This window comes from Choloepus didactylus, chromosome 17, assembly GCF_015220235.1.
Source record: "Choloepus didactylus isolate mChoDid1 chromosome 17, mChoDid1.pri, whole genome shotgun sequence".
Classification (NCBI taxonomy): domain Eukaryota; kingdom Metazoa; phylum Chordata; class Mammalia; order Pilosa; family Megalonychidae; genus Choloepus; species Choloepus didactylus.
In genome coordinates, this window is record NC_051323.1 from 33,972,620 (window position 1) to 33,999,762 (window position 27,143).

The following is a 27,143-nucleotide window of genomic DNA, read 5'->3' on the forward strand; positions in this document are numbered from 1 at the left end:
GCAATTAAGACGCATTCAGATTGAGATGGCACATACCTTAACTGAAATAACCTCATCAGAAGGTCCTACTTACACCACAGGAATGGATTAGATTTAAGAACATGTTTTTCTGGGGTACATACAGCTTCAAACCACCACACTACTCCACCCTTAAAAAGGTGGACTATACCTCCCCACTTAAGTATGAGCAGTGTATAGCAACTTCCTCCATTTCAGAGAGTACAGTATGAAAAAGGAGGAGAAAAAATGGCATACAACTGAGAAACCTGCCAAACACTACCTCAAGCCAGGTGATCAATGTTAACATCAACAGAATAAGTCATGTTGACAGGATATACAGGCATACCTCATATTATTGCTTTTTGCTTTACTGTGCTTTGCAGATATTGCATTTTTATAAATTGAAAGTTGGTGACAACCCTGCATTGAGCAAGTCTATCAGCACCATTTTTCCAATAGCATGTGCTCACTTTTGTGTGTCAGTGTCATATTTTAATTACTTTTTAAAAGATATAATGCTATTGCACACTTAATAAAGCATAGTAATAACCATAACTTTTATATGCACTGAGAAACCAAAGAATTCATGTGACTCACTTTATTGCAATATTTACTTTATTGTGGTCTAGAACTAAATCCACAATATCTCTGAGGGATGCCTGTACTCTTGATATGACGTGATGAGGACTGCACATTACCACTATGCGTTCATTCCAAAAACACACTATCCCAGTCTAATCATGAGGAAAACATAAGATAAATGGCAACTGAAGGATATTCTACAAATGACCTAAACAGTAATCTCCAAAACTGCCAAGAGCATCAAAGACCAGGAAAGTCTGAAAAACTATCACAAGTAAAAGAAGTCTAACAAGACAAGACCACTAAATGTAATTTGATATGCTGGATGGGCTACTGGAACAGAAAAAAAACATTAGGGAAAAACTGAGGAAATCTGAATAGAGTATGGACTTTAGCTAATAAACAATGTATCAATATTAGTTCATTAAAAGTGACAAACGTAAGATATCAGTAATAGGGGGAACTGGGTGTAGAAATATGGGAACTCTCCATATTAATTTTGAAATAATTCTACAAATCTAAAATTGTTATAAAATAAAGTTTATTTAAAAAATGACTAAAGGTTATAAAAACTATAAACCCATGCATCCAAGCAGCTCAGCAAACACCAATCAAGTTACATGCACACACACACACACGGAACATCCTAATTAAATTGGTAAAATCAGTGGTAAAGAAAAAACTTAAAAATAGCAAGGAAATAAAGACATCTTGTAGAGAACAAATATAAGACCAACAGCAGACTTCCTGTCAAAAACTATACAAGTTAGAAGACAATGAAATGACATCTATGCAGTGCTGATAGAAAAAAAAAAAAAACTCCCAACCCAAAATTCTTTGGTAGTCTTAAACTCAACCATAAAAATAATTACTTTACATTCAAATGGTCTAAGCATATTTTTAACTGTCAAAATGGAAAAAAGAGCAAGTACTGACTGCACACTGTCTCCATGAAATTTACCTTAAATTTGAAAACAAAAATTGATTGAAAATAAAAGGATGCAAAAGATATACCATGCAAACACTAATCAAAAGGAAGCTTGTATGATTATATTAATATCAGCCAAAGTAGAGTTCAGAAGAAATGTTACCTGTGATCAAGAGGGACATTTTATTAAAGGAGACAATTAATAAAGACATAAAAACCCTAAACATATATATACCCAAAAACAGAATTCGAATATATATGAAGGAAAAAAAATAAATACAAATTCACAATTATAATTGGAGGTGTCAATACTCATTTCAGTAGAACTAGAGATTTTCAACAACTCAACCAACTTGATCTAACTGACGTTTACAAAACACTCTACCCCAAAACACTAGAATACATTTTCTTTCCAAAGATTTATGAAATATTCAGCAAGTTAGCTCATAAATTTGGACATTAAATAAATCTCAGTAAACATACACATACTGAAATCATACAGAGTATTTCTCTGACTGTAACAGAATTAAAGATCAATCTGAAAACTCCCAAATTTTTGGAAATTAAACAACATACTTCCAAATATCCCAAAGGTCAAAGAAAACAAGTCACAATGTGTATCAGAAAATGTTTAATCCTAATATGAAGATAAAAGAGATAAAAATAAGCATTGAAAAGATCATTTTTTTCTCAATGAACTACCTTGGTACCTAATCAGAAGACTCAATATTGTTAAAAAATCAATTCACTCAAATTTATCTCTATAGTTCAGCATAATCCCAATCGATATCCCAGCAGGCTTATTTAAAAAAATAGATACTATCTGATTTTTTAACAAGTTATATATGGGATTGCAAACTAGAGAGGATAGCCAAAACATTTTTGAAAAAAAGAAGTTGCAAGAACACACTACCTGATTTGAAGTCCATTAAGTTACAATAATCAATACTGTTAGAAACAGAGTTGTACCTGGAAGAAAACAAAGGCTCACCCGATTGTGGAGGAGAAAAGAAATTTATTTTTGTTCTTGCAAGAGCAAGCGCACAACCAAAAGAAAATGCAATGGTTGGCGCCCTGAACAAAGAAACAGCACCATTTATTTCCTAAACCTAACATGCAGGTCCCTCCCCTGTTTTCCTGCTGGCTGGGTACTCCAGAGCTTACAGTTTATATGAGAGAGCTGACTAAACCGCCTTTGATTACACCTCATATTCCTTTACATTTCAGTGACCTTGGTTGTTACTTGTTTTTACTTAGATAAGGAGCTTGCATTAACTCTAGGCTTATGTCAGAGGCCCCTTCGTTCCCTCTAATTGCGGAGTCAGTTTTTGCTACTTGTGTTTAGTTTTTATTTCCCCTATTCCATGTCAACTTTATATGAAAGCTAAACTTAACCCGTTTCTTACAATATTATGCTTCATTGGCATAAAGATAGACATGTAGATCTATGCAACACAAGTGAATCCAGAAATAGACCCACATATATATTGACAGTTGCTGTAATGGTTTGCAAAAACATGTTCTTAAAGTCAATCCTCTTCTGTTGAGTGTGACTCTTCTGTTGAGTGTGAACCCATTGTAAGCAGGACCTTTTGCTGAGGCTACTTCAGTTAAGGTGTGTCCCACCTCAATCAGGATGGGTCTTAGTCCTATTACTGGAATCCTTTATAAGTGGAATGAATTCAGAGAGCGAGAGAGAAAGCCACAGAAGCAAGAAGATGAAGGCAAGGAAACCTGGAAGAAAAGAGACACAGCAGAAGTCTCCGTGTGCTTTGCCATGTGACAGATGAGCAAAGGATCATCACCAGCTAGTCTCCAGGAAGAAATAATCATCCTGATGATGCCTTGATTTGAACATTTTCCTGGCCTCAAAACTGTAAGAAAATAAATTTGCATTCTTTAAGCTGAACCATATCATGGTATTTGCCTAATAAGTCTAGAAAACTAAAACAGGTGCCAAGGTAATTCACTGGAGAAAGGATAGTCTTTTCCATATATGCTACAGGAACAAATGGAAATACGCATAAAAAATGAACCTGAACCTTTACTTTGCACCAAATACAAATATTAACTTGAAATGGATCACAGACCTAAATCTAAGAGTTGATAAAACTTGAAGAAAACTTATGAGAAAATATTGTGACCCTTAGAATATAAAAAGCACAAATCATAAAAAAAAAAAATCATAAATTGAACTTTGTTCTAGTTTCCAAGCTGCTAAAACAAATAGCATAAATGGGCTGGCTTAAACAACAGGACTTTATTGGCTCATGGTTTTAAGGCTAGAAGCCCAAAATCAAGCCATCAACAAGGAGATGCTTTCTCCCAGAAGACTGCAGCATTCTGGGGCTGGCTGCAGTGATCCTTGGTCCTTGGCTTTTCTGTCACATGCAAAGCACATGGTGGAGTCTGCTTTCTTTTCCAGCTTCCTTGACTTCTAGGTTCTGGCTGTTCCCTGTGGTTTCTCTCTGCCTGACATTCACTCTGTTTATAAAGGACTTTAGTAATTCAGATTAAAGCCCAACCTGATTCATTTGGGCCACACCTAACTGAAGTAATCTCATCAAAAGGTCCTATGTGCAATGGGTTCACACCCACAGAAATGGATTAAGAAAATGTGTTTCTGGGTACATAATTTTAAGATACCACAAACTTGATCAAAATTTCCAATGTTTGCTCTGAAAGACACTGAGAAGAGAATGAAAAGATAGGCTACAGATGCAGAAAGCAACTGCAAAACAAATATCTGGTAAATGATTCTTATCCTCAAAATATACAGATCACCTACAATTCAATAAGAGAACCCAGTTGAAAACTGGACAAAAATTTGATCAACACTTCATCAAAGAAGATATATAAGTAGCAAATAAGCCCATGAAAGATGCTAAATATCATCAGTCTTTAGAGATGACTGTTTCAAATTAAAACCACTAAATTATAATGGCTAAAATATAAAAAACTGATACTACTGAGTATTGACAATATGTAGAGCAAATGGAATTAACACACACTGCAGGGAAGAAAGTATAATGGCACAATCTGTAAAACAGTTGAAGTTTCTTTCAATTGAAGCATACACTTACTACACGACCAGAAATTCTACTCCTAGTTATTTACCCAGAAGAAATGAAAACGTATGCCTACCCAAAAACCTGTATATGAATGCTTACAGCAACTTTGTTCATAATTGCCCAAAAACTGGAAACAACCCAAATCCCCATAAACAGATGAACAAATTGTGTAAGATACTACCCAGCAATATAAAGGAATGAATCACTAATGAACAGATGAATCTCAAAAAGCATTATGCTAAGTGAAAGAAGCCAGACACAAAAGAGTATATACTCTATAATTGCATTTGTGTGCTATTTTTGAAAATTTCTGAAATTTCATCTCATTGCCAGCACCTAGGGATAGGAACTAAAGGGAAGTAACTGCAAAGGAGAATGAAAGAACTTTGGGTGACAGTAATTTCTATATCTTGAAGGTGCTGGTGGTTACACAATATACATGTGCCAAAACTCATCAAACTGTACAATGAGAAAGGCAAATTTTACTGTTTGCAAATTATACTTCAATAAACCTGATCTTAAGAAGTATGCAGATTTTTAAAGGTTTTATTTCCTAATTGCCCTTTCATTTATTTAACTTAGATTCCCACTGACATTCTTCGAGTGCCTGCACCCTCATCAGTCTTACCTAATTTTTTGGTACACTTGTGCAATTTGACAAGTTTTGTTTTGTTTTGTTTTGTTTTAATGGTGCCTCACTATTCTGATCTGTGTATCTTTTCTGTTCCTAGGGAAGATGAACTTTTTTCATATGATTCTTGAAGAGTCATATTTCTTCTTCTCTAATCTACCTGTTCATTCTTTTAATCTTTGTTTTAAGAAGGTGTTTGGAGTGTTTCTTACTAATTTTTTTAGAGCCTGTTATACATAAAAGATATTAACTGTTTTTCAAATACTTGTCTTAAACATATTTCCCAGTTTCTCATTTGCCTATCATTTTTTTCAATATAAACACATCTTAAAATTTGAAATCAATTCTTTTCCTTTTTGATTTCTTCTGTTGTATTTTTATGTAGAAATTTCCCTCTTCTCTATGCAGAGATTGGTTAAATACTCAACAATTTTTTTCTAATTTTTATAGACTCGATTTTTTAACTCTTTAAACCTACTCTAATACACTAGCTATAAGCCACATTTGGTTATTTAAATCTAAATTCACTAAAATTAATTTGAATTAAAAATTCAGTTCCTTAATAACACTAGTCAAAGTAGGAGTGCTAAATAGCCACTTGTGGCTAGTTTCTACAATAGAGGGCAGACAAATACACATTTCCATTATCACAGAAAGTTCTACTAGAAATGGTATTCTATTGGAAACTTAATTGGCTGCACAGTAGGAGAAGAGGAGCTAACATGACAACATTTGTTTTTGTTTTATTCTATATAAGCCATCCTTTTTCCCATGGGATTTGGATGGTTCCTTTGTTCATCTGCATTTGCTCAGAAGTTCCAACTCCTGCTTAGCCACTTCTTAAGGATTGCCCATTAACAACTTATTTAACTTCACTGACCCTCAATTTCTACATCCTTATTACTCATTAGTTGAGTGTGAAGATTAAATTAGATAAGCAAGGTAAGATAAATTACAATTACAATATTCATCCCATAGGCCCTCATTTGTAAACTCTTCTGAGTTTGAGTTTTGAATGTTTCATCCTTAACGGAAGCAAAAGCTTAATATTGTATTTACCTGTTCTGGATTTTTGTAGCCCAAAAGTAGATTTGCTGCTTTTATATCACCGTGAATATATTCATTTTCATGTATATATTCCAGCACATCCAACTGTGAAAAGTAATAGAAAATATAAGGATATACCACTGTCTTAAGAACTCATGATCAACTTGAACATCTTGAATACAGAATAAAAATGTATTTGTTTTCATATTAACAACAAAGTAATGTATTTCACAATTACACATTAATTACCTTATTCTAAAATATCACATCTATTGGTCATTTATCCTGGAAAAAAGTTGATAAAATGATCCTCAAATTTTGAGTGTTTTAACTGAACCTCTAAAAAGAAGAAAACCTGAATTCAACAATGCCTTGCTCCTGACAGCCCAATGGCCAAATCACACTGTGCAATGAAGAGAAAGACAGAATGAAGTCAAAGAGATCTATAGCGAAATAGTCATGCAGTCCACTCAGCTTCCTCAGCCATGCTATAATTATAAGACTTGCGGAGCCCAGAACAAACACCATGTCCACAGCCATGGGGAAAGACATTCTCCCTCTGTACAGGAATAGAAAACTCCTCAGCTTCATCTTTGAAGCCCCTGGGTTTTTTGCATGCTACAATTAGACACAGATCAATAGATATTTGCTGGCTGGAGAGATGGATGAATGGATAAATTAATGAGCTCTATTTGCCACATTCCAAACTGATACAAGTAGTTTCACTCTACTTATAATGGAAAAAATAAAGGATGTTCAGGCAAACCAGATAAAACTGATATGTGGTAAAAATAAAGTGCCTGCACAGGTGCTATTAAGATTTCGTTGTTTCTTATTTGGCGAAGTATGTATTAGCCACAATTAAGTAATGCCACTAACCCAAACTCAAAAGAAAAATCTTACAGCATCCCCATATTATATATTTAACATGGAAAATAATATATTCTGCCATAATTTGCATTGTTACAGGTATAACTGACAAAAGAAATGTTACTCTTACAGCAATAAAAACTTGTTCTGATATGTAAAACAAAACTGAGGAAAAAAAAACTGAAGAACGAATACCTAATTAAGTTTATAGTATCAAACACAGCACATTCTGTCACTTAGACAGCCCAGTTATCCACTACACTAAAATAGCCTCTACTCTCAATAACTGACATTTCTAGGGCAGTAATCCTTCATTCTCTGATAATTCCACAATGGGTAAAGATTTGTGTATTGTAACAAGTAAACAACTGCAAAATGGAACAAGTGAATTAAGCTGTTCCTTCTTACCATTCGGATACCTAGATGCAGGACAGTTGACTTTTTAAAAGTGCCATTCTGGTCTGAGATCTTCTGTAAATCTTTTCCTAGTCTTTCCATTACCATAAATCTGTAACTATTAAAAAGAGGCATCAAAAAGAGATCTTTCTGAGATAGGAATGCTTGAAACAGTCTATTAATGAATTTGAAACATGGAAAAATACTCTCAAGCTAAAAAGAAGTTTGATGCAACCTGACCCACTAAAGAATGCATGCACATTAATGATCCTGATGTTCTGTAGAAAGATACTACTCAGTATTTACTTTGCAGTTATTTTTACAGTAGAAGAAATTGCTGTGCTGAACCATTCACACCCCTACATCATGAAAAAAGAACAGATTTCTTAAAGTACATAGTCCTGAATTTAATACATTTTGATCCCGTCACCCTCTTGTCATATGACCTTGAACCAACTACTTGTCCACATAGAAAATGTCATTTATATTTGTTTTTAAACTTATAAAATCTTATTTGTTTTTGCTATACCTTTACAAACCTCTATTTTATGTAAATGCATGAATGCTATCATAACATACATGCCTTTTTAAATGTAATCCTTCCTTTTCTGTTTGGTGCCCACCCCAACTCCTTTTTTTTCTGCCCTTTAGCCCTATATGCATATCAGCCTACACTCTAGATCTACTTAAGTATATATACAAACAAACAGCACACTTACAAATATAAGAATTTTTTAGTCTGTTTTACAAATTGTGATCGGATTATAGGTACTTGTCTGCATCTTACCTTTTTTTAATAGTATCTCACTGAAATCCTTCCAGGCCAACTGGTATAGCACTAACTGATTTCTTCAATGAGCCACAGAATATTATATAATGTGCATGTACCATAATTTACTCATTCATACCCTTTTGATATCTCTTTGTTTCAAGATTGTTGTTTGTTCATTTTCTTTTTATTTATAACCTTTAGAGACCATTTGAGCAAAGTATTGACCTCTAAGCTCATTTACTCATCTACGAAATAAAAATATCACCTATCTTGAAAAGCTGTTGAAAGGACAAAATAAGATCGTGTATTTGAAAATCCCTGCTATAAAATGGGTACCTAACAAATGACAGTTTTTTCTCTTTTCACTATTTTTGAGTTATTTCTAAAAGGTGACTAGTCATATTTCAAGGTTTTAAAGATCTACAAATTTTTTGTTGCTCCACCCCCAAGAAAGAGGGCTTAATTAATTCCCCTCTCTTTAGTTTAGAGTAGACTTGCTTCTAGCAAAGAGAATACAGCAGAAGTGATGGGCTATCACTTCCAAGATTAAGTTATAAAAAGACTGATGTCCACCACTATCTCTATCTCTTTGAATCATTTGCTCTAGAGAAGCCAGATGCCCTATCATTAGGACACTCAGGAAGCCTAAAGAGAAACCCATTTGGTGAGAAACTAAGGCCTGCAAACAATGACTGCAAACAAGTGAGTTTAGAAGATCTTCTGAGGCCCACCAATAGCCAGATGAATGAGCCTGGAAGCAGATCCTTTCCCAATAGAGTCTTGAGATGACTTCAGACTGGCAAAGAGCTGACTACAACTTTTTGTTGTTGTTGTTGTTTTATTTTAAATCTTCATTTTATTGAGATATATTCACACACCACGCAGTCATACAAAACAAATCATACATTCGATTGTTCACAGTACCATTACATAGTTGTACATTCATCACCTAAACCAATCCCTGACACCTTCATTAGCACACACACAAAAATAACAAAAATAATAATTAAGGTGAAAAAGAGCAATTAAAGTAAAAAAGAACACTGGGTGCCTTTCTTTGCTTGTTTGTTCCCTTCCCCTATTTTTCTACTCATCCATCCATGAACTAGACAAAGGGGAGTGTGGTCCTTATGGCTTTCCCAATCCCATTGTCACCCCTCATAAGCTACATTTTTATACAATTGTCTTCGAGATTCATGGGTTCTGGGTTGTAGTTTGATAGTTTCAGGTGTCTACTACCAGCTACCCCAATTCATCAGAACCTAAAAAGGGTTGTCTAAATTGTGCATAAGAGTACCCACCAGAGTGACCTCTTGGCTCCTTTTGGAATCTCTCTGCCACTGAAGCTTATTTCATTTCCTTTCATATCCCCCTTTTGGTCAAGAAGATGTTCTCCATCCCACAATGCCGGCTCTACATTCCTCCCCGGGAGTCATATTCCACGTTGCCAGGGAGATTCACTCCCCTGGGTGTCTGATCCCATGTAGCGGGGAGGGCAGTGATTTCACCTTTCGAGTTGGCTTAGCTAGAGAGAGAGGGCCACATCTGAGCAACAAAGAGGCATTCGGGAGGAGGCTCTCAGGCACAACTATAGGGAGGCCTAGCCTCTCCTTTGCAGCAACCGTCTTCCCAAGGGTAAATCCTGTGGTAGAGAGCTCAACCCTTCAAACCACCAGTCCCCTATGTCTGTGGTCATGTTAGCAACCATCGAGGTGGGATAGGCCAATACCCCTGCATTCTCCACAGGCTCCTCAAGGGGGCTCTACATATTTTTTTCCTTTTTTTTTTTTTTTTAACTTTTTTTTTTAAATCAACTGTACGAAAAATAAATAGATAAATAAATTAAATTAAAAAAAAAAAAAACATACACTAAAAAGAACATTTCAAAGAGACCATAACAAGGGAGTAAGAAAAAGACAACTAACCTAAGATAACTACTTTACTTCCAACATGTTCCTACTCTACCCCAAGAAAGTTACCTAATATAGCAACATTTCTGTGAACTTGTTCCTACTATATCCATCAGAAATTAACAGACCATAGTCATTCCTGGGCATTCCCAGAATGTTAAATTTACCCACAATAGCTTATCTGTTCTTCTTGGATTATTGTTCCCCCTTCCTTAATTGCTCTCTATTGATAGTTCCCCTACTTTCTACATTATAAACCATTTGTTTTACATTTTTCAAAGTTCACATTAGTGGTAGTATATAATATTTCTCTTTCTGTGCCTGGCTTATTTCGCTCAGCATTATGTCCTCAAGGTTCATCCATGTTGTCATATGTTTCACGAGACCGTTCCTTCTTACTGCCGTGTAGTATTCCATCGTGTGTATATACCACATTTTATTTATCCACTCATCTGTTGAAGGACATTTGGGTTGTTTCCATCTCTTGGCAATTGTGAACAATGCTGCTATGAACATTGGCGTGTCACTGCTTTCCAATCTTCCGGGTATATACCGAGAAGTGCAATTGCTGGATCGAATGGTAACTCTCTATCTAGTTTTCTAAGGAACTGCCAGACTGACTTCCAGAGTGGCTGAACCATTATACAGTCCCACCAACAATGAATAAGAGTTCCAATTTCTCCACATCCCCTCCAGCATTTGTAGTTTCCTGTTTGTTTAATGGCAGCCATTCTAATCGGTGTGAGATGGTATCTCATTGTGGTCTTAATTTGCATCTCTCTAATAGCTAGTGAAGCTGAACATTTTTTCATGTGTTTCTTGGCCATTTGTATTTCCTCTTCAGAGAACTGTCTTTTTATATTTTTTGCCCATTTTATAATTGTCTGTCTGTACTATCATCATTGAGTTGTAGGATTTCTTTATATATGCAAGATATCAGTCTTTTGTCAGATACATGGTTTCCAAAAATTTTTTCCCATTGAGTTGGCTGCCTCTTTACCTTTTTGAGAAATTCCTTTGAGGTGCAGAAACTTCTAAGCTTGAGGAGTTCCCTTTTATCTATTTTTTCTTTGTTGCTTGTGCTTTGGGTCTAAAGTCTAGGAAGTGTCCTCCTAATACAAGGTCTTGAAGACGTTTTCCTACATTATCTTCTAGGAGTTTTATGGTACTTTCTTTTATATTGAGATCTTTGGTCCATTTTGAGTTAATTTTTGTGTAGGGGGTGAGGTAGGGGTCCTCTTTCATTCTTTTGGATATGCATATCCAAACTCTCCCAGCCCCATTTGCTGAAAAGACCATTATGACCCAGTTCAGTGACTTTGGGGGCCTTATCAAAGATCAGTTGGTCTATCTCTGAATTCTCAATTCTATTCCATTGATCTATATGTCTATCTTTGTGCCAGTACCATGCTGTTTTGACAACTGTGGCTTTATAATAAGCTTCAAAGTCAGGGAGTGTAAGTCCTCCCACTGGTTTTTCTTTTTTAGAGTGTCATTAGCAATTCGAGGCATCTTCCCTTTCCAAATAAATTTGATAACTAGCTTTTCCAAGTCTGCAAAGTAGGTTGTTGGAATTTTGATTGGGATTGCATTGAATCTGTAGATGAGTTTGGGTAGAATTGACTTCTTAATGACATTTAACCTTCCTATCCATGAACATGGAATATTCTTCCATCTTTTAAGGTCCCCTTCTATTTCTTTTAGTAGAGTTATCTAGTTTTCTTTGTATAGGTCTTTCACATCTTTGGTTAAGTTTATTCCTAGGTACTTGATTTTTTTAGTTGCTATTGAAAAATGGTGTCTTTTTCTTGAGTGTCTCTTCAGTTTGTTCATTTCTAGCATACAGAAACATTACTGAATTATGTGCATTAATCTTGTAACCTGCTACTTTGCTAAATTTGTTTATTAGCTCTAGTAGCTGTATCGTTGATTTTTCAGGGGTTTCCAGATATAAGATCATATCATCTGCAAACAATGACAGTTTTACTTCTTCTTTTCCAATTTGGATTCCTTTTATTTCTTTGTCTTGCCAGATTGCCCTGGCTAGCACTTCCACAATGTTGAATAACAGTGGTGACAGCGGGCATCCTTGTCTTGTTCCTGATCTTAGAGGGAAGGCTTTCAGTCTCTCACCACTGAGTACTGTGCTGGCTGTGGGTTGTTCATATATGCTCTTTATCATGTTGAGGAAGTTTCCTTCAATTCCTACCTTTTGAAGTGTTCTTATCAAAAAGGGATGTTGGATTTTGTCAAATGCTTTTTCAGCATCTATTGAGATGATCATTTGATTTTTCCCTTTCGAATTGTTAATGTGTTGTAATGCACTGATCGATTTTCTTATGTTGAACCATCCTTGCATGCCTGGAATGAACCCCACTTGGTCATGGTGTATGATTTTTTAAATGTGTCTTTGGAGTCAATTTGCAAGTATTTTGTTGAGGATTTTTGCATCTATATTCATTAGGGAGATTGGACGGTAGTTTTCCTTTCTTGTAGCATCTTTGCCTGGTTTTGATATTAGATTAATGTTAGCTTCATAAAATGAGTTAGGTAGTGTTCCATTTTCTTCAATGTTTTGAAAGAGTTTAAGTAAGATTGGTATGAGTTCTTTTTTGGAAAGATTGGTAGAATTCCCCTGTGAAGCCATCTGGCCCTGGGCATTTATTTGTGGGAAGATTTCTGATGACTGATTGGATCTCTTTGCTTGTGATGGGTTGGTTGAGGTCTTCTGTTTCTTCTCTGGTCAGTCTAGGTTGTTCATACATTTCCAGGAAATTGTCCATTTCCTCTACATTATCCAGTTTGTTTCCACAGAGTTGTTCATAGTATCCTCTTATAATTTTTTTAATTTCTTTGGGATCTGCAGTTATGTCACCTTTTTCATTCATTATTTTGTTTATATGGGTCTTCTCTCTTTTTGATTTTGTCAGTCTACCTAGGGGCTTGTCAATCTTGTTGATCTTCTCAAAGAACCAACTTTTGGTGATATTTATCCTCTCTACTGTTCTTTTTGTTTTCTATGTCACTTATTTCTGCTTTAATCCTTGTTATTTCTTTTCTTCTAGTTGGTTTAGGATTGGTTTGCTGTTCATTTTTTAGCTTCTTCAGTTGATCCGTTAGTTCTTTGATTTTGGCTCTTTCTTCCTTTTTAATATATGCGTTTAGTGCTATAAATTTCCCCCTCAGTACCGCTTTTGCTGCATCCCATAGGTTTTGGTATGTTGTGTTCTCATTTTCATTCGTCTCTATATATTTAGCAATTTCTCTTGCTATTTCTTCTTTAACCCACTGATTGTTTAGGAGTGTGTTGTTTAACCTCCAGGTATTTGTGAATTTTCTAAGTCTCTGATGGTTATTGACTTCTAATTGTATTCCATTATGGTCAGAGAATGTGCTTTGAATAATTTCAATCTTTTTAAATTTATTGAGCCTTGTTTTATGTCCCAGCATATGATCTATTCTGGAGAAAGTTCCGTGAGCACTAGAGAAGTATGTGTATCCTGGTGATTTGGGATGTAATGTTCTATACATGCCTGTTAAATCTAATTCATTTATCAGATTGTTTAGGTTTTCAATTTCCTTATTGGTCTTCTGTCTGGTTGATCTATCTATAGGAGAGAGTGATGTGTTGAAGTCTCCCACAATTATTGTGGAAACATCAATTGCTTCCTTTAGTTTTGCCAGTGTTTCTCTCATGTATTTTGTGGCACCTTGAGTGGGTGCATAAACATTTATGATTGTTATTTCTTCTTGTTGAATTGCCCCTTTTATTAGTATGTAGTGGCCTTCTTTGTCTCTCAAAACATCCCTGCAATTAAAGTCTATTTTATCTGAGATTAATATTGCTACACCTACTTTCTTTTGGCTGTAGCTTGCATGAAATATTTTTTTCCATCCTTTCACTTTCAATTTCTTTGTGTCCCTGTGTCTGAGTCTCTTGTATGCAACATATTGACAGTTCATTTTTTTTAATCCATTCTGAGAATCTATATTTTTTAATTGGGGAGTTTAATCCATTTACATTCAACGTTATAACTGTGAAGGCATTTCTTGAATCAGCCATCTTATCCTTTGGTTTATGTTTGTCATATATATTTTTCCCCTCTCTCTATTAATATCCTTTAATGTACTCATACCAAATCTCTTTAGTACTGAACCTGTCTCCAAGTCTCTCTCTCCTTTCTCTGTTTCTCTGTCTGAAGGGCTCCCTTTAGTATCTCCAGTAGGGCAGGTGTCTTGTTAGCAAATTCTCTCAGCATTTGTTTGTCTGTGAAAAATTTAAGTTCTCCCTCAAATCTGAAGGAGAGCTTTGCTGGATAAAGTATTCTTGGTTGGAAATTTTTCTCCCTCAGAATTTTAAATACGTTGTGCCACTGCCTTCTCGCCTCCACGGTGGCTGCTGAGTAGTCACTACTAAGTCTTATGCTGTTTCCTTTGTATGTGGTGAATTGCTTTTCTCTTGCTGCTTTCAGAACTTGCTCCTTCTCTTCCGTGTTTGACAGTGTGATCAGAATATGTCTCGGAGTGGGTTTATTTGGATTTATTCTATTTGGAGTTCACTGGGCATTTATGATTTGTATATTTATGGTGTTTAGAAGATTTGGGAAGTTTTCCCCAACAATTTCTTTGAATACTCTTCCTACACCTTTACCCTTTTCTTCTCCTTCTGGAACACCAATGAGTCTTATATTTGGACATTTTATATTATCTATCATATCCCTGAGGTCCATTTAGATTTTTTTTATTTTTTTCCCCATTCTTTCTTTTATGCTTTCATTTTCCATTCTGTCATCTTCCAGGTCACTGATTCGTTGTTCAACTTCCTCTAGTCTTGTACTATGAGTATCCAGAATCTTTTTAATTTGGTCAACAGTTTCTTTAATTTCCATATGATCATCTATTTTTTTATTTAGTCTTGCAATGTCTTCTTTATGCTCTTCTAGGGTCTTCTTGATATCCTTTGTATCCCGTACTATGGTCTCATTGTTCATCTTTAGTCCTTTGAGTAGTTGCTCTAGGGACTGTCTCTCTTCTGATCTTTTGATTTGGGTGCTTGGGCTTGGGTTATCCATAACGTCTGGTTTTTTCATGTGCTTTATAATTTTCTGTTGTTTTTGGCCTCTTGGCATTTGCTTAACTTGATAGGGTTCTTTTAGGATTTGTAGACCAATTGAAGTCCTTATCTCTAATTTATCAGATCTACAGCTTTGTGGCGTACACTTTCTCTAACTAACCAGCAGGTGGCGGCCACGAGCCACCTGTTCTCCACAAGCCAGTTCTCTCCTGCTTTGCCTTTGTGGTGAGTGGGGGAGTGAGTCTTGTGGGGTCCAATTGGTGTACCAAGCTTGCGTGTGTAGTTGGTGTTGCCCGCCCTGTATATGGGGCATGTGTCTGGGCGATCGGGGTGGGGGGGTGGCTCTAACAATCAAATCTCCCTGGTGTTCCTGGAGTTTTAAAGCTGCTGCAATAGTCTAATCCTTCAGTTCAGTCCTGCCACAGTTTGTCTCTGCCACTGACCCACAAGTCCTTGGTATTGGCGTATGGCCCTTGAGACTTGCGAGTGGGTCCCTATTTCAGGCCGTGCACCCCCTGGTCCTCTGTTGAGGGATAACTATGCTATGTCACAGGTGAGTGACATCCCTCCAGGGCAGTTCTGGGCTGCTGGGCTGTGTAGGGTGGTTCCCAGTCTGCTGAAATGATGGCTTCTTAGAGTAATTGTTTTAGAAACCGAAAAAAAAAAGATTAAAAAAAAAAAAAAAAAGCCCTCCTCGCAGATCTAATGGGTTATTGAAATGCTAAGAGACAAAGCAATTAGGGCCATTAAGGAAAGATCCACGGGGCAGAGATCAGTTTTTCTTCGGGATCTGCATATGAGCCTCAGGGCCTGAGCTCTGCCCTTCCCCTTTCTATGTTCACCAGAACTCCAAAAAGCCTCCGCTTTTATTTTGGAGTTTTTCTTGCTGTTTTTTGTTATGCCTATCTCCTCTCTGTTGGGCTGGCTAATCTCAGATTCTCTGGTGTCTGGTCTCAGCCTACCTATGGTTGGAGTTTGGATCAGTAGAATGAGTTTCCGATAAGAGCTGCCACTGCAGTTCTCCCTTCTCCTTCCCAGCACTGACAGCCCCTCCTCCCATGGGACTGAGCCTGGAAGGGAGGGGCGCGAGTCCCCTGGCAGCAAAAACTTACAGATTTCGCTGATCTCAGCAGTTTGACGTGTTCATGAGTGTTGTATGAAGTATGCCCAAAGTCAAATTGCTCTGTGGTGTCCAGTCCATGCAGTTCCTGGCTTTCTATCTACTTTCCTGGAGAAGTAACTAAAACATACAGCTCACCAATCCACCATCTTGCCCTGCCCTCCACAATGTATCTGACTACATCTATTATGAGAGATCCTGAGCCAGAATTATCCAGATAAGCAACTCTCAGATTCTTGACCCACAGGAGCTACGAGAATAATATTTTTGTTATTTTAAGCCACTATGATTCAGGTAATTTATGTTCACAATAGATAACTAATACAACACATAAGGAATAGTTACAGAGCAATATCTGATTATGATAAAAATTCCATTTTACCTTCTGCCCTTGAATGTAGTCAGACCAGATCCATAAAACAGAGGAATTCCTAAATAGTCAAGCTGCTTGAGTGCTATCCACCTTTTGACTGTAAAGACAAATTTAACAAGAAAACCAGTTCACATGATTTAGAGAACTATTTCTTACTTTTGCATAGAAGCTAGAACTTAAAATCAAATACATCTATCTAAAGGCTTCAAAGTCTATTTGTTATCACCATAATTAACACAAAACACGTACAGGAATTTTTAAACTGAATCAAATTGTTACAAAAATAAATGTCAAAATTGTATAAAATATTTTGGTATCTATTTACAAATGTTTCCATAATGAAAAACATTTTATTCCTTTACATACTAGCTAAACTTCTAAATACAACATATGTTAACTATCAAAGAATCAGTAGAGAGATGGCTTTTTCTTCCCTTTTCCTTCAAAATCTAAAGCCATGGTAGCTTGAGAAATAGAAAAATTGGGCAGAAAACACCCACTCTGAAATTATGTTATAAAGAAACTATTTTGATTAAATTTAGTTTTAAAATGTCAAATCCACTTAAATAATCAACTGGCTTATTTAATTGTTTTACTTTTTTACCATATATGTTTACTGTTAAAGACAGCTCTACCAATAAACAATCGAGTTTAATGGATTCTATTTGTCACTCTGACATAGTTTAAGCCATTAGTAAAGAATACAGTCTTAATGTTTATAAAGATTTATTAGGGAAAACAAAGTTAATTATTGATGTCAGACCTATCATTCTTTTCTCTAAACATTATGCACAGGACCTTCACGATAATACAGTCATTACTCATATCAATCTCTTTGATGTTTTACTTAGCCCATCTATATCCTATAAAATGCTTTTATTCTTCTAAATGTAGGCTCATATTCATTCCACATTCAAATCCTCTATCTATCCTGCTATTTCTTGCATCTGATACTCAGCTCAAATTAATTTCCCAAACTTAAAGTTTCTAACGTTTCTTAAACAACTTAATTTCTCATCATTTCTGTACACCTTACTCTAATCCTTTCTAAGATTATTACTTCTGTTTATATATCTATTGCCCATTACATGCATTTTTCTACATCCTTCCTATCCAAACATTACTGTAAAGAAATAATTTCATTCTACTATTTTTCACACTTAGGTAATTCTTCATAACTTAGATCAACAACCCAACATTTTATGTTAAGTAGCAGAAACAACCATGACTTAAAATAAAATATATAATCCATTATGTATGCCATATCAAGATTTGTACATCTGTCTTGGTTTTACATGTTATAGCAGTTAACCATATCATTTACAATAAAATTTCTTGAGAATTTTCCAGAAGGCCAGAAAAAGAACAAAATTTTAACACTAACTCTAGCAAGCAAAGGATCAGTAGAAGTAGAAGTGGTTTGTTGTGTTAATTTTACTTACTGTACTCTTTTTTTGCAGCTCTCTGATAAAATTTAAGTTCTGAAAACAATGGGCCATTTTCTTGATACTCCTATGAAAGAAAAGAATAATTTTACTAGAAAAGAAAGAAAGATGGAATTGGCATTTCAACTGTGAAAATATGAGTATACATAATTAATAGGTAATAAGTATACATAATTGATTTGTAAAACACAAGATTTTCACTAAAATTCTCAGTAAAGCACTAAATAAACTTGAATAATCCCAATTTTAAATTTGGTATCTTGTGTTAGCTATCCTTATATAGTCTAATACATGCAACTAGTCTTTTTATGCAAAGCATTTAAAGCACATGTATGCATGCACACACACACACACACAGAGTGTACCAACATGTACATGAGGGTGGATACACCAGAAACTACACCATTATTGACTGGCTATTGTATTGCATTTATTGTACTAAGCATAGAGGATACAAATAGAAATAAAACCCTGGTCCTACCTTTAAAGATCTTACTATCTGGAATTAAGATAGACAGATAGATAGATAGGCAGGCAGACAGATGACAGATAGCTAGATAAGATAATAAGACAGAAGGATGATAGATGCCAACACAGAAGAACAAAGGCCCTTTCACTTTAATAACGTGAAAATACAACACTATTGAGAAGTAAATAATTATAAAAATTAAGATGACAATTTTAAAAAAATAAAATGAATAAAAACGAAAAGAAAAAAAGGCACATATATGTAAAATATAAATTTAAGAGCAATACTTACCACTTTTATTACATGTCTTGCATCGTTATCTGGTTTATTTATGGGGAAAGCTGCAGAAAAAAAAATACAGTGGAGAAAAAAATAGTTGCTTACAATGACTGAATATCTGCTATATCCCAGATACTTAGCTAAGCACTTTACACATATTTATTCCTTTAATCTTCACAATAGCCTCTTACCATAGGTATCATCTCCATTTTATGTAAGATGTGGCTAAGGTTTACAGGAGTTGAATAATTTACTAATTTACCAAGTGGCAGACTGAGGACTGAAACTCAAATCTGTCTGACATGACAGCATACTTTACCATAAACCGTTTAATTTTTAAACACAGAAATATTCAAACACAGAAACCAACAGACAACAATATTAACCACATGGATCTAAAATGTAGGGGAAAATATTTTTTAGATGTCATTAAACTCAATAGATGATATATAGTAAAATCCATCTGTTCAATTTCACTAAATTAAAATCTATGATAATTAAAATTTGATACATTTTGAGTAGAGAATTCTAGAAGTTTTCTTGGGAAACTTCTAGAATAAACCAGGTTAAATGAGAATAAAGTCTTAAAAATTCATGTTCTGAGGCCAACAATCATCATTCCTACATAAAATTTAATGTAAGTACATTTAATTCTTATTTTCCATTTGCCTTTCTGATGAGTAATCCAACTTTTGAAAATTCCAGTATTCAAATGTTTTACAACAAATTGATTCTTTCCTTTATATTATCTGAATTATTAGAAGATAACTTTACATGCACTTTTATTTGTACTGTGAAAGTCTAGAATTTTGTCATTCATTCACTCTCCATTCATTCATTTATTCCTTCATCCATTCAACTAGCCAATATTTATCAAGAAGCTAGAACATGCCACACAGTGTGTTAAATGTCAGCAAAGATTATGTTTCAAGGAAACAGAAGGGGGGGGCGGGGAATACATGGAACTAGTATTGAATACAACCAAAAATTGGAACCTTGATTGAGAACAAGATCAAATTCTTTAGGTACAGTTTCAGTATATTTATCAAATGCCTCTGTCCTCTTTTCACTACCAAATGTTTTACCTTTTCTTTGTCCTAACTTTATCAACTGCTCTCTTTTCTCTATTAATTCACATCTTATGTGTAAAAAATACATTACAAATTTACTAGAGTATATAAATCCTATTTTATGGTTGAGCCAACTCATGCAGAATTTTCTTAACCATTCTCCCAATTTTTGAGTTTGCCATTTAAAGAAATTAGGATTACAATGACCAATTTTAGCTGATAGTAGATATAAATTGTGAATCAGATCTCTTCACAGTAACAAAGAAACTTAACTATATTTATACCAATTAAAATTTCCTTCTCATCTTTATTCATGTAAAGATATTTCATTTTCATCCTTATAGTAGTCCCAAAAGTACTACGGAGTAACGGATTATCCAGATCTATGATAGAGGAAAACTGCAGACATTATTTAAGTATATAAGGGGAAGGAGTCCTGGAACTCCTATGGAAGAAGGGGTGAAAAAAGACTTTGCTCCCACTGTATGGCAAATTACTTTTACTAGTATGGTGCTTGAGACAGGAGAAACAGCCCAGCCCCTTCAAATGACATTTTAGACCCAGAGGACACCCAGAGATAAAGCACTACTAAAGATGAGATGATTCAAAATCACAAAACAAGATAGATTACAAACCAAGGAAATAAAACCTAAGAACTTCTGACTTACCAGATAATCAAAGGTCTCCTTAAAATAACAGACATAAATAAAAATATCAATAATTTGAAAAATAAGAAACAACCTCTAAAGACAAATGAACAACTTGGATGTAATTCAAAAATCAACAAAGCTCTAAAAGATAGTGATGAACAACAGAGAATAGATTAAAACTACAAAAAGAAATCTGAAGTAAGTTTAAGTTTATAGTAGACAAAAACAGGAAACCACCCAAATATTTATCTTCAGTAAAATATCTAAACAAATTGGCATAGTCATAGTATATTATAGTATGCAGCAAATAAAATGAAAGAAACTTAGATTCTGTAGCAACATGAATATATTTTAAAGACATGTTAAATGAAATAAGCCACATAAAGCAAATGCATACCACATAAAGCAAATGCATACTGTATGATTCTATTTATATGAAGTTTAAAATTTAAAAACCCTCAAATTATATTTGTTTAGGGATGCATAAATACATACTAAACTCTAATGAAAAACAATAAATTTAAAAACCATAAATAGTCTGAATAGTGTTGTTACTGCTTCAAGGGAGGAAAGAGGCATTGGAGCTTCTGACTGCTGGTTATATTATGTAACATTCTTGACCTTGATGAAGATTATGAGTGTTCAATTTACAATATTTTGATCAACCGTATGTTTATATTTTATGCACTTTTCTACAAATTGATATATACATATTGCATATACAAAATCATGATATTTAAAACCCAATTACTAAACAAAATGGCAGATTAGAAAGAGCTAGAAAGAGAATTAATGAACCCAAAAATAGTTCTAAGGAAATAAACATGCATTCAGTACACAGAGGTAAACAAAAAAAAATGAGAATATGAGACACAAAGAGTGTAATATGACAGAACAACAACTTTCCAACAGAAGTATAAGAAGTAGAAAATAGAGAATGGACAACAGGCAGTATTTAAATAATGTCTGATAACTTTCTAGTTGTGCTGAAAGTCATGAATCCTCAGCAAGATAATCCCCAGCAAGGTAAAGAGTGATAAATCTGTACTTCAACCCAACATAGTAAAGCTGTAGAATATTAAAGACAAAGTTCTTACAAGGAACTAGATAACAAAGATAGGTAGATTACACACAAAAGGAAGATGAAGTGACAAGGCTTCTCAATAGCAACAAAGTAATAAGAAGACAGTTGAATAATATTTTCAAAAGTTGAGAGAAAATAGTTATCAACCTAGAATAAGGTGTTCTGAAAATACTGAAAAGAATATTACAGAAGTTAAGAACGTAGTGATCAGAGTAAAATGTTCAACATCCTTATACTACCTAAGAGAAAATTAGAGGCTCTGCTTAGCCTTATAGTTTGTTAAACCAGGAAAGTCTGTTAAAATTTTAACGGTAACCACTAAAAATTAGAAATAAAATCATAACTTCAAAAGCAGTAGAGGAAAATAGAGAATAAAGAAACACTAACTCTAAAATGCAGGAAAAGAGGGGTTTTAAAAACGCAGAATAGGCAAGGTAATAAATACAAAATATGATAATAGAAATAAATTTAAATGCCTATCAACTTTTAGCCATACATTTTTTCTTCTAATTTTAACATCTCTGAAATCTGAATACCTCTTATCACCAATGACAAGTTGCGGTTGAACACACAGTAGTCATGATGTAGTTATCACTGCCTGTGCATTCACAACAGTCTAGATGTTCATTTGCCTTCACTCCAATTGTGTGATGTGCATGACTGATAGTATTACATGCTAAGCTTAAATGTCATTACAATTATTTTCCAATGAAAAGAAAAGTTATTGTATGTAGAACAGAGTAGTGTAGCACGAATTTGATATTAGTTGGAAAATAAAGTTCATTAAGAAATGAGTACAACTCCATATTTTCATAGAAAGGAACAACTGGGTGTTCTATATAGTTCCAAGAAATAGAGTGCTCAATTTGCTGAGGCTGCTGAAATGCAATATACAAGAAATGGATTGGCTTTTTCAATGGGGATTAATTAAGTTGCAAATTTACAGTTCTAAAGCCATGAAAATGTCCAAATTAAGGCATCAAGAGGTAGTAGATACCTTCTCTGAGGAAAGGCTAATGGCATCCAGGGTTCCTCTGTCACATGGGAAGGCACATGGCTGGCCATGTTGAACCTTCCCTCCCAGATTTAGCTTCTAGTTTCAGTGGCTTTCTCCAAAATATCTCTGTGCTTCTGTCTCAGCTCCTGTGGGTCCTTGCTTGCTTCTCCCAGGAGCAAACTCTGGATTATATATCTTAGCTTCTCTGAGCTCTCTCCAAAATGCCTCTGCCTTTTATACTCTCGTAAAGGACTCCCACCTTGAATGGGAGGGATCACAGCTCCACGGACACAACCTAATCAAAAGGTCCCACACACAATAGTTCTGCTCCTACAAGCTTGGATTAAAAGAACATGGCTTTTCTGGAGAACATAATAGATTCAAACCAGCAGTTAGAGATACCCATGGATGAAATTACCTAATATTTTGTTACTGATAAATAGGCAAAAAGTATACCTACTATACACCAAGCAGTGCAACCTCCTAAGGTTGGAAAAATTCCTAATACCTTAGAACAGGTAATAGAAATTTAAAGTAATGAGAGACTAGTGTGACCAAATGATAAGTTAAATAAAGCTGTTAAAGTATTATGTCATAGTTTAATGGGCAGAATTAAAGTTGGTCCTACATAAACATAAAAGGAATGACCCAAGAGGAAGATTATAATAAACTTTTAAGCATCTGCTAACATTACCTCAATATATGTACATAAAACGATGTACATAAGATGTACGACATCTTACCTTTGATAAAATATATCAGTAATTCAAATAAGTTTAAATAGAATAAGTTGACCAGCTAAACAAAGAAATGGCGTAAAAAAAAAAAAAAAAGTATACTGTTTATAAGAGACACACCCTAAAACCTAGAGATGCAGAGAAACAAATTAAAAAGATAGAAAATAAATTTAAAAACCAAAAATTAGACAAAAGAAGGCTGGATCACATATTTTCAAAATAAAATGTCCAATGAAAGCAAAATTATTAAAGTTAGACCAACCTAATCATAAAAGGGATGATTCCTTAAGAGGAATACTGCAATTATGAACTTGAAGGCATCTAACAATGTAGTTTGCAAATACATAAATCATAAACTAGTAAAATTATAAGAAAAAAATGACACAGCAACAAAAACAGTAGAGTATTTCAATACATATCCATAAAGTAAAGGCAAGCAGACAAAAAACAGACTGAATACAAACTAACAGATTGAAACAATGCAATTAAGTTTTTATCTAACTTGTATCTAATTGAAAACACCAACAAAACAAATAATATATCTTCTTTTCAAACCCATGTAAAAAAATACTTTTTTTAACTGCCCATATTCTAATACAGAGAGTGGGTCTCAACAAATATTAAATAAGAAGCATTATTAAGACCATGTTCTCTGACCACAAATCACAATGGAAATTAACAAATAGGTAAGACTGACAAATAGAGATAATAATATATATCAAAACAAGTTAGGATGCATTAGTGTCCAAATTAAGGCATCAAGAGGTAGCTACCTTCTCTGAGGAAAGAATAGTGGCATCCGGGGTGGCCATTACTATACTTGTTTCTCCCTACTAGAACTCTAAGCCCCACAAAGAACAGTAGCAGCAGCAGCAGCAGCAGCAGTGGGGACCTACAGAGACCTAAAACTCTGAAGAACCTTCCTCTCCAATCAGTTGAGCAGCAGTTCCAAGAGAGCTGGGTGAACCTGCTGCCTTTTTCCTCTGTCTTCTTGCCACTGGTCCTAGACACAAGTACATGGCAGGGGTTTGGTAAATAAAGGTCCAGCTCTTTGGTCAGAGAACCAGAAAAGGAAAGTCCTAGGAACCAGAAAGTAAGAGAGAGATCATGGAGAGAGAAGAGCTTGGGAAGGCCAGCACTAAGAGTCATTTATAAACTCCTAGGCTCACACCAAAGTTGCATATAGGTAAATCTGACACTAAACAGCCTAAACAGACCTTGGAAAGTGAACTATAGGATGCTGGGAAGAGCATACATGGGACACACGTGAATAGCACTTTGGCTATTGAATATTGATCTGACATTGTACCCACAACTCACCAAAGGCAGGTCAGAACTTGAGGCCTGAAGTAACCAGGAAGATGGCCTGCTAAAATAAAAGTACTGATATTCTCAAAATTCTCCAGTAAGGCAAGCACTTGTGTAACAAATGGAAAGCTAGAACAATGCAGCAAGGCAAGGCATCAGGGAACCAGATATAGAGATGTAAGAATGTTGTGGTGAAAAAAGGTTTCATGAAAATCCTGACTGATATTTCCCAATCTTTATGTAGACATAGTCCAATGGACTCAAAAAGTTTAGTGAATCTCCCAACAGGAAAAAAAAAAAAACCCAAGAAAATCAATGCCCAGGCATATTATAATCAAAATGCTGAAAACTAAAAACAAACAAAAAATCTTGAAAGGAGCCAGAGAAAAACAGTTCACTTCCTAAAGGGGAACAATCACTCATATGATAGCAGATTTCTCATCAGAAATAATGAAGACAAGCGAATACTGGCATAACTTTTTTGAAGTGCTGAATAAAAAAGAAATGTCGTTCCAGAATTCTATGTCCAGCAAAACTATTCTGCAGGAATGAAGGCTAAATAAATGCATTCTTAGGTGAATAAAAACTAATAGAAGCCATAGTCAGCAGACCTACTCAATAAGAATTGCTAAAGGAAGATCTTCAGAAAGGGGAATTACATAAGAAGGAAACTTAAGACTATCAGGAATAAAGAGAGAGAAAAAAATGGTTAAATATCTGGGAAAATATAATAGATTATGCTTCACCTCTAAACATCTTCAAAATGTGGTTGTCAGTTAAAAGGAAAAATTAAAACATAGTCTGATGGGATTTTGAGTGAATGCATAAGTAATATACATATCAAAATTGGTGGGATGCAGTCAAAGCAGGGCTTAGAGAGAAATATATAGCAGTAAATGCTTATATTACAAAAGAACAGTTCAAATAGATAACTTTCCACCTAAAATAGAAAAAGGACAAACTAAATCCAAAGCAAGCAGAAAAAAGAATAAAGTAAAAGGCAGAAAAGAATGAAATTGAAAGCAGAAAAACAATTCAGGAAAATCAATGAAACCAAAAGCTGTCTCTTTGAAAGTCAATAAAATTAATAAACTTCTACTAAGACTAATTTAGAGAGAAACACACAGAGAGGGATTAAAATGAGCAGTATCAGTCATGAAAAAGGGAACAGCACTATAGAAAATGCCGACACTAAAAGTGTGATAAAGGGAATATTATGAACAACACTAAAAACAAAAATCTGACAACTCAGATGAAACTGAGCAATTCCCTTAAAAAACAGAAACTACTAAATCTCAACTAAGATGAAATAGATCACCAGAGTAGGCCTGTAACTGTTAAAGAAAGTGAATTCATGGTAAAAACAAACAAAACAAAACTCTTATAACAAAGAGATCTCTGGGTCCAGATGCTTTCACTGGAGAATTCTACAAAACACTTAAAGAAGAAATGATACCAATGCTCCACATTCCCTTCCAGAAAGCAGAAAAGAAGGAAATACTTCACAACCACTTAATAAGGCCAGTACTACCCTCATACCAAAACGGACAAAGGCAGTAATAAAAAAAGAAGAAAACTACAGGCCAATAGCATGCATGAACATAGCCAAAAAATCCTAAACAAAATACCAGCAAATCAAATACAGTAAAATATAAAACGAGTAATACACCATGACCAAATGAGGTTGAATGAAGAAATATAAGATTTATTCAATATTTGAAAATCAACATTATCCACTATATTAAGAATTTAAAGAAGAAAAACACCTGACATCAATTGATGCAAAAAAAAAAAAAAAAAAAAGCATATGTAAAATTTAACAATTCTTGACAAAAACTCTCAGTAAACTTGGACTAGAGGGGAGCTTTCTCAACTTGATAAAGAACATTTACAAAAAAACTACAGCTAACATCATACAAAATGGTGAAAAGAATTTCCAGGAACAAGTCAAGAATTTCCAATCTCACCAATCCTGTTCCAGTCAGAAAAATTAAGAAAAAGACATTAAGAGACACACAGATTGGAAATGAAGAAATAAAACAGTCCCTATTTACAGAATGATAAGATTGTCTACAAAGAAAATCCCCAAAAATCTACCAAAAAAAAAAAAAACCTGGAACTAATAAGTGAATTTTCCAGGATCATGGGATACAGGGTCAACATACCAAAGTCAATCGTATTTCTATATGTTAATAAGATACAACTGGAAACCAAAATTACAAAAGCAATAACAATTTCAATAACATCAAAAAATTAAAAAAGAGAGAGATCCAATAAAACTTGCAGGATCAATATTCTAAAAACTACAAACACTGATGAAAGAAATCAAA

The 27,143-nt window shown here is 34.6% G+C and overlaps 1 protein-coding gene across 7 annotated transcripts in view; it reads right to left on the minus strand.

Moving 5' to 3' along the window:
• The window catches only part of VRK2 (VRK serine/threonine kinase 2), a 141,803-nt gene that overhangs the window by 96,518 nt on the left and 18,142 nt on the right, over positions 1 to 27,143 (minus strand). For 6 of the 7 annotated variants that reach the window (XM_037807129.1, XM_037807125.1, XM_037807128.1 and 3 more), the window contains 5 exons: positions 18,980 to 19,029; positions 18,217 to 18,286; positions 16,784 to 16,871; positions 7,538 to 7,643; positions 6,272 to 6,364 (listed from right to left, as the gene is read on the minus strand). In XM_037807129.1, the coding sequence (XP_037663057.1) occupies positions 6,272 to 6,364; positions 7,538 to 7,643; positions 16,784 to 16,871; positions 18,217 to 18,286; positions 18,980 to 19,029 (407 nt within the window). Of the gene's footprint in view, positions 1 to 6,271; positions 6,365 to 7,537; positions 7,644 to 9,598; positions 9,651 to 16,783; positions 16,872 to 18,216; positions 18,287 to 18,979; positions 19,030 to 27,143 lie in introns of those variants that run through there. The other variant, XM_037807131.1, reaches the window with a different exon arrangement.